The sequence below is a fragment of the Gossypium hirsutum genome, chromosome A09, assembly GCF_007990345.1.
Source record: "Gossypium hirsutum isolate 1008001.06 chromosome A09, Gossypium_hirsutum_v2.1, whole genome shotgun sequence".
NCBI classification, from domain to species: Eukaryota; Viridiplantae; Streptophyta; class Magnoliopsida; order Malvales; family Malvaceae; genus Gossypium; species Gossypium hirsutum.
In genome coordinates, this window is record NC_053432.1 from 71,592,420 (window position 1) to 71,601,591 (window position 9,172).

The 9,172-nt window shown below is 29.2% G+C and overlaps 1 protein-coding gene across 1 annotated transcript; it reads left to right on the forward strand.

The window, feature by feature from the left end:
• The first annotated feature begins 1,745 nt into the window (after positions 1-1,745).
• Positions 1,746-3,848, forward strand: LOC107889496 (uncharacterized). The gene is made up of 2 exons (XM_041076617.1): positions 1,746-2,000; positions 2,344-3,848. The coding sequence occupies exon 2, from the start codon at positions 2,394-2,396 to the stop codon at positions 3,333-3,335; it is 942 nt and encodes a 313-aa protein (XP_040932551.1). The 5' UTR covers positions 1,746-2,000; positions 2,344-2,393; the 3' UTR covers positions 3,336-3,848.
• The last annotated feature ends 5,324 nt before the right edge of the window (positions 3,849-9,172 follow it).

A 9,172-nucleotide genomic window follows, 5' to 3' on the forward strand; every position in this document is an offset into this window, starting at 1 on the left:
ACTTAATAATTAAACTAGTGGAATCACTTCTTGCGTCTCAACATTGATAAACATGATCCAATTAGGTTACAATTTATTTTGGGTTCTTTTTGGATTGGTGACTTTCAAGTAACTATTTAATGTTAAGATAACATATTTTTATACTAATATTTTTGGGTCAAACAGTGTGATGTAATTTTTTAAATTTAGTCTTTATATTTTAATTTAATTATCTTTTACTTCTTGTACTTTTTGGATTTTAATTTTTTAGGGATGACCAAATGATGTGTTAAATTCATTAAGTTTTTTATTTCCAAAATTTGATGTAGCAAACAATTATCACATGTGTAATATCATGTCAACTTGCAGTTTCCACATATTACACGAAAAACCAGTTAATAGATTTAACAGTTATTGTTTGATTTACGATTGAAATTTAGAAAAAGTATAAAGATTAAGAATGATCCACTTGGAGAACATGGATTGAACCTACAACTTTATGCATGGTATTTGACTATTAGTAAAATTTAGCCAAACATATCTAATTGCTATTGTTTATGTCATGACTGAAATTTCAAATTTTGAAAAGTACGAGGACTAAAATTGGTCAAATTAAAATGTAAGAACCGAATCCACAATTTACGTTTACATGGACTATATAATATAATTTGACCTAACATTTTTAAATATACTCTTCTTCGTACATTCCTAAATTTTCAAACTTACTCATTAGAATATAAAATTTTGTTAACACAATTTAAATTCACTAATGCTACTCTATGGAACTTTGCTCAATGAATAATTTTATTCAACAATATATTTGAAACCCTATTACCATTACACAACGAATAATTACGGCCCCAACAAAGTACCCTCAATGTTATAATTGTTCACCTCCAATAACTTTACTTACGGTAAAGTTTACTCTCCAATAAAACGTCTAATGCAATAGTGCAAAAATACAAATTAAAATATCAATAGAACACTTCACAAAAGCACCCAAGATACACACAAACATGTGCGGCAAATCAATCTATTTATAGGCTAAAAATCATTAGCTTTTCCAAGTAATTTTGATGAGATAATTCAGCATATTAATCTTAGATAATTATCCACAAATCTCTTTTCTTTTCTTTTTTTTAATTTCGAAAATGATTCCTTTCCAAGTAAACCTAATTAGTTTTATCTTCAAAGAAAATAAATTGATTTAGTATTAATAGATAAGGATAATGTTTGCATTCAATCAATCTTTTTTTTCATTCGAAATTAAATTTTTTATTTAAGAGAAAAATAATTGCAGCTTCAATCTAAGAATCATTTGCTAATCGAAAACTAAGATGAACCAAGTAAAAAATGCCAACAAAAGTATTACACTTTAATTGTCCCAACATTTTGCTTGAAAAATGTTGTTCAAATAAGGAATGGAACATGTTATCTCGAGTGTCACCCTAAGAGATGTTCGAATAATAAGTGTACATGAATGTATTGGGCAATTTCAGTTGGTTTTTTTTTTAAGCCATCCATCATAATTCGGTTTGCTTCAATTTGATGCTTAAAAAGTTATTTTCATAAATATTTCTAAAAGCGATCAATTTTTCAAATAAAAAATAATTAATAACTCTATGATATTTTTAAAAAATATATTTCTATATACAATTTTAAGTTAATTTCACTATTTTAAATATAAAATATTTATATTTACATTAAAAAATAAAATTAAATAATTTTTAATTTATATTTTATAAATCATCTATGGAGCAATTTTGGGGAGGGATAAAAAACTAGAAATAAAGATATGTGATACTTTGTTCCATCCAATGAATTCCCTTTAATTTCCGTATTATTTATTTTTCAATATACTGCACATCTTCCTTTAAAACAGACGAAAGATCGCTGACCCAGGAAGATTACAATCCATGGCGACTCAACTCAAACCCAACTTAACACAGAAACAGCTCCATCCATCTAACTGGCTCAACGCACTCAAAGCCCTGGTCAAGATTGGCAGCTGTTAAAGTCAGGTCTCTCGTTTTTTTCTTCTATAAGTCTCAGTTTTCCTATAATTTTTCCATATTTATTTTTCTATTTGTATTTATAATCACTAGTTTGGTGACCTAAAGCTAGGTTTCTTTTAATTTGGGAAGTTATGATTTGGGTTTTGATCCGGGATCTTGATATAAATATATATGTGATGAAGGTTTTTGAATTTGAGTTTTATTAGTTTTTAGGGCAAAATCTAGGGTTTTTGATGATTTGGGTTTAGTTTTGTGATTTTGTGGGATGATTTTCTTTAATCGTAGGTTAAATTAAAAGGTTTTTTTTTCTTTTTTATGTGGGTACCTTAAAACTTGTGGAAATTATAAGGACGCATTATCTGGGATCGAAAATAAAGGTTGTTTGGAGCATTTTTTGGAATGGGTGAGGAAACGCATGATACAATGAACCTGGATTTGAATCTGGGTCCTACTCCTGAGACAGGGTCAGGTTCAGTGTCTAATGAAGGTTTAGGCTGGGATGTTTCGGTTAATAATCGGTTCAATAGGATTAGAGAAGCTTTTCGGCGTCGACGGTGGAGATGGCAGCAGGTTCAATTTCCGGCTGCCACTCTGAACCTATCTATGGAATTGGATCAGTTCATGGTGAATTCGGACAATGCAAGTACGTTACAGGCAGGTGAGGGTAGCATCATTCCAGAGGAAAGAACGAGTGATGTGCCCAAATCATGTGAGAATACCAATGGATTATTGGAAGATGAAGTTTCAGAAAACAAGGATGATGTTGAGAAGGGAGTTAGCAATGATGTGGGTTTCTTTGATTGTAACATATGCCTGGATTTGGCCCGGGAACCTGTTGTAACTTGTTGCGGTCACTTGTTTTGCTGGTCTTGCCTCTACCGATCATTACATAAGCATTCTGATGCAAAAGAATGTCCTGTTTGCAAAGAAGAGGTGACAATTAAAACTCTGATCCCGATTTATGGCAGGGGGAAAGTCAACCTTGAGCCAGAAGAGGACTCCGGTCTTAAGATCCCTCCTCGGCCAAATGCACGGCGGGTGGAGAGCTGGAGGCAAACTATTCAAAGGACTGCTTTAAATCTCCCAGTGGAGGAGATGATTCGCCGCCTTGGAAGTAGATTTGATTTGACCCGTGATCTGACTCCACCAAGGGAGGCCGAAACGACAGAAATAACTGATTCTGTCCTTAACAGGATATTGACATCTCGGGGATTGCGTGGAGAGCAAACTGCAGTTGTGTCCCTTGATGATGTTGACTTGAGACCTAGCAGCACAAATGGTACTGATGTTATGTCCTCCCGAGTTCATTCTTTGTTCCGTCAAAGACAATCACAATTATGAAGAGTTGCAAGATTTACTTCTCTGTCATCTGGATTGAATTCAACAGAAAGGATAGTTGAAGCATATCTCCGTAGCAACCTGATGGGAAGAAACCAGGAGCAGCCACCCCAGGTGGATGATAGAGATTCGTTCTCAAGCATTGCTGCTGTAATAAACTCAGAGAATCAAATGGACACGGCTGTTGAAATAGACTCCGAAGTATCACTTTCGGCTTCATCTTCCAGAAGGAGAAATGATAGTTTCAGAGTTTCAGATGTTGACAGCGGTGACTCTCGAGCACATAGAAGGAGACGACTGAAGTAGGACCATGTTTAGTTCACAAAGAATTCAGCTATAGTTTGGATGTGAATCAAAATGTTACCATCATTTCCTTGGCGAAACAAATTTGTTGGGAGCTAGAAAGGAGGACCCATCTTTAGTTTTTTACTCTCCATGTACATAAACAATGTATGTGATAATCTTGTTTTTAATAATTGTTTTGCAAAGAAGGCCTGGGAAAGTGGTTAATTTTCATACCCGACTTTCTTATCTGTATTTCACTCATGGATGATGTGTTTTTGTGTCCTACAACTGTATTGTTTTAAGGTCTCTCCACTAATGTGGACTGTGATCGACCAAAGTTTAATTACCACTCATTTTCTCTTAAAATTTCCTTTATGCTAATTTTCTAAATCAATTATTATTCAACTCCAAATTTTCTATTTTATTTTCAAAGCTTCGCACAATTATCATTTGGAAGCAGGATGTGGGCACTCCCACTCTTATTTATAGTTTATTCATTTTTCTGATGAAATTTTAATTAGTGTTATTCTCATAAGTCATCTAAACTCGAAGCCCTTAAATCATAAAAATGAAAAATTGATTTGTGAACACTTTAATTTAAGACATCCAAAACTTCAAAATATGGTTGAGAGGATTATTGTTGGAACTCACTGAAATCTCTTCGGGATAAAATCAGTTCTCCTAATATGATATTATTTAATCTCATGATAATTGTTACATATTCCTTTATTAAAAGTCAATTACTAACAAATAGTAATTAAATCATTTGTTTTAGGTCATGCTACTTTTCATCTATCATGTAATGCCAATGACATGATATCATTTACCTTTTATTTATAAATGAAGCTATGTCATGTGAAATTCATATACTCAACATACCAACTTTTGGCTCTATTACGAAATCGAGTAAACCTAATAATTAAGTTCACAAAAAGCTCCTTTACTTCTACACATAATTTGTGAAGGTACCTTAGAAATCTTTTTATTATAAGGACTTGATCAAATTAGTCCCTCTACTATTAAATGAGTCAATCTAATCCCTGTACTATTAAAAAGAATTAAATAAGGTCTAATTGTAATATAGTTAAAATTTATTGTTTAAAAATAAGCTTAAGGGTTCAAAAAGCCCTTAATAAAAAATCAAAAAATCGATTGAGCCTTTTATGAAAAATGGCACCCAATTGAACCCTCATTGATCCAAAAAAAGTCAATTGACCAATTTAACTGTTAACCTCGTTGACATAGCTGATGGAAACCTCCAAAAAAAATGCCACGTGGCAGTATGTAGACATGGACATGCCACGTCAACAAAAAAAGATTTTTTCAAAAAATAAAAGTTTTTTTAAAAAAAAGTAAAATGTGCATTTAAAATGAATTTAGACATATGATTGTCTAGATTCATTTTGAATGTGTACAAAATTAAAAAAATTCAAAAATTATTAAAAATTCTAAAATGTATATAAAAATTTTAAATGTGCAAAAACTCAAAAAAATATTAGTTATTAAAAATTTAAAAAATATTTTTTATATATACATTTTAGAATTTTTTAAAGATGAATTTAGCAACCAGTAGTTAAAAGATTAGAAGTTCCTGAAGAGGAAATTGGTGGTTGTTTAAGAAGGTCCAGATTCTTGGGATTATTTGATCTCAACAGCCAATGCCACTATGATATTGAATCGGCTCCAAACTGCGGGGAATGGATGAATACTTCAACAACTTTTGAAAAGAATATCGATATCAAAGGGAGGCATAATGTTTTTAATAAACAATATTTTTTTTTTGAGTTTTTGCACATTTAAAATTTTCATATACACTGTAGACTTTTTTTAATAATTCTTTTATCATTTCTAGTTTTTTAAAATTTTGCACTCATTTAAAATGAGTCGGACAATTATTTATCTAAATTTTTTTTTATAAAAGTGGCATGCCCACATCAGCATACTGCCACGTGGCAATTTCTGGTGACTTTCATTAGCCATACTGGTGAGGTTAACGGTTAACTGATAGTCTTCGTTAATTGAAAAGGTCAATTGATTTATTTTGGATCATTGAGAGTTTAATTGATTACACTTTTTTCATGAGAGTTTATTTAATTTTTTTTATATTATTTTTTTGCTGAGGACTTTTTTGATCCTTAAGCATTAAAAACATCATTTACTACTTAACAAAGTTAATCTTTTAAAATTTTTTTATGATTTTATAAATGAAATCTTTTGTTTAAAATTAAACTGTAATTAGAAATAATAAATTTTTAACAGTAATTATTAATTGTATTATAATTTGAACTTATTTTATTTTTTTAATAGTATGAGGACTAAATTGATTTATTTAATAACAGAATAATTAATTTGATGTAATCTTATAATATAAAGACTTCCCAAATATTATATATAATCCTTTCAAACTCTTAAATTAAAAGACAAATCTGTATCTTTCTTGTTATTACAATGATAACAATATGAAGATAATATTTAAGCTTTAATTAAGCACACGCGTGATTCTGAATGTAAAAGGATAATAAAACAAACGTAAGTATTAAGGAGAATAAATTTCAAACTTTGGGGGAAAGGGGAAAGTGGAAAGTATAATTAGCTAATAAAACATTAAAAGTGAGGGAGGATTTGTGATGATATTTCTTTACTAAAATATAGTAAATTAAGGGTGTTTTGTCCCATACTTTTTCAGCATCCCGGGAAGACAAATGGAACATGAGAAATGATGATTATGATAATGAAAGGAAAGCATGGCTAAATGCTTAATCATGTTGTCTAACCCATTTATTAACCCCCATTATAGTTTTGAATACAGAAAGGATTACACATTTGTTGGCATTTTAGGTTTCAATTTCTTTATTCTATAACTTCACTCTCTCACTTTATTTTACATTATTATTTGGACTTTGTTATACCAATTTCAATATACCTACTTTATGTGAAGTTTAACATGTATTTTCTACCACACAGTTTCATCTATTTTATTAGATGTCAACCTTAGTTTCATCAACCTCATGTTAATAATACTAATAATAAATGTAAGTAAGATCAGATTCCATTGTTAGTATTATACATGTATTAAATTTTGTCTCCCAATATAAAAAGATTTATGCAACAATTCACGAATACAATACACACTACATATTCTTCTTTTCAACTCTCTTTTCAAAAAATTATTCATTCTCAATTGTTCTCCACCCAACCATAGGTAGACTTTATCATGGGCTGGGATTGGCTCGACCTGAAAGCCAGCTCAAAACTTAGGAGAATTTGAGTAAAAATATAGTCTATAAGTTTGAACAAAAAATTAAAAAATGGGTCTGCCTTTAGATAAGAATTTTTTGGCCCAGGCTTGACTTGAATTTGCAAAAAAAAAAATTTAGTGCTAATTTTTACTGTTTTTTCATTGTTTTGCTACCATTTCGCTATTATATTATTACTATTTTATTTTATTATTAATTTTGCTACTATTTTAGAGATATTTGTTTGCTAAGTTGTACCTAACTTAGTGTTATTTAAATACAATTTTTTTTATTTGTTGGGAAACATCTATTTTATTGTTTTTAGTGTATTCGATGCATTATACTTTTAAATTTATTTTTATATAAAAATAATACAAAAATTTTAATACTAGCCAGGTCGAATCAAGCTCGAGTTTTAACATTTTTATTTAGATCGGGCTGAACCAATCTTAAAAAATAAACCTAAATTTTTACTTGAACCTGCTCAAACCAACCCGATCCAATCCATAATCAATTCTAATTATAAGTCAACCACCACTCCTTCCAACCACTTTCTTTCTCCTGTTAATCTTTAATAGACATAAATAAAGATTAATGATATATTTAGTGGAAATTAAAGTTAAATACTTATTTAATTATAAAATAAAAATTTTGGGTTTTTTTTTTACGATATGATATTTGTAATAATTTTAGATTGTAATGTTTTACATTATTGGAGCAAATAGTGTATAAAAATGTAGAGTACGTTGTATGTAATAATAAATAGACTTGTTATGATTATAATAATTACACAGTGGGAATGTTTCAAAATCTAAATAATGTAGGACTGTAATATTACATTACTAATCAGCTAATTAATCCCATATGATTTTGTGATCAACTTAATTAACTCACCACTTTGTTATAATTGATGAGCTATCAACCTTTAAAATAACTGTTTTCTGCACTACTTGCACTTACACCATAATCATTCCTCATTATTTCTTAACTTTTTTTTTTTTTGTTATGCTAGTATAGAGAGGTAGTTAAAGTTTTTGTTGAACATGATTGATACGGGTTCGAACCCTATTATTCAGGGGTAAATCTAAAAAAAAATTAAGAGGAACAAAAAAGTAATTATAAATTTTTTAGAAATCAAAATATAATTTTATCATTTGTTAATTTATAGATTGAAAAAAAATTCTTTTATTTTTTATTTTTGGAAAATCTCCATCGCTTACTCCTTGTATAAAAAATGCTTAAAAGTAGATAATATTTTTGAAGTAACGCGAGATTTCAACATAAGACTCTAATGTACCTTGAGTGGGTAATTTTATCATTCTAATGGTGCCAAGATTTTGAAATATAAGAATAATCTCAATATCATTTCTTTTTGAAGTAATCTCACTTTTTAATGATTTTACTTAAACCAAAATAAAATATTAATAATAATAACTAATTAATCAAATCTTTACGTAGCATTTCAACAATATATTATTTAAGTTGAGAAAAATGAACATTTATTTAATCTATTATAATGTATAATAATATTTTGATAAACCTCAAACTGGTAAATGAATGGATTCACATCCTCCTTGTATCATTGGTTTGGTGACAAAGAAGTTTAGACTGTCCTTGTATCCATAGAAGAGGTGAAGCAACTGTGTGGTGTGTAGGCCACCCTTTTTAGGGCTGCACTGCCCTTCCCAGAATCTTTTACCAAGTCAAACCAACAAATATATGATTTCCAAATCCAATCACTCAGCAAAATAATTGAAAGCAAAGCTTGTTTCACAAATGTGTTGAGGTTAAACTAGTGAGTGAACGTGAGGTTCAAGTTAAACTGCACGCCTCCAATCATCTTCGGAACCGTCAATGCCCTTCTTACTTCAAAACTCAACCATCATCGCATTCTTAACATCAACCTTTTTCAACTTCCTCCTCTAATTTTAAATAACCAAAATCAACCAATATTTTAACTATTTTCCTTCATATATGACGTCTCAAATCCTATTCCGTTGATTTTTTTTGCAAATAATCTAAAAATACATATAATTCAAAATATAAAAATAAAAAATCAAGAAAATTCAAAATTTAAAAAAAAATCCCAGATTTTTGAAAAATTACAAAACATTATTAAAATATCCTAAAACTTTAACAAATATTCATTAAATAATTTTTTTACCTTTTTTTTGTAAATGCTATAATATTCCTTTTAAATTTTATTAAAGGTTTTTAAATTTTTTTGATACAATATATTAAAAGTATTAAAAATAAAAAATAATTGAAATTCATAATACTTTAAAATATTTAAAAAAAAGTCTTAAAGTAAATAATTTA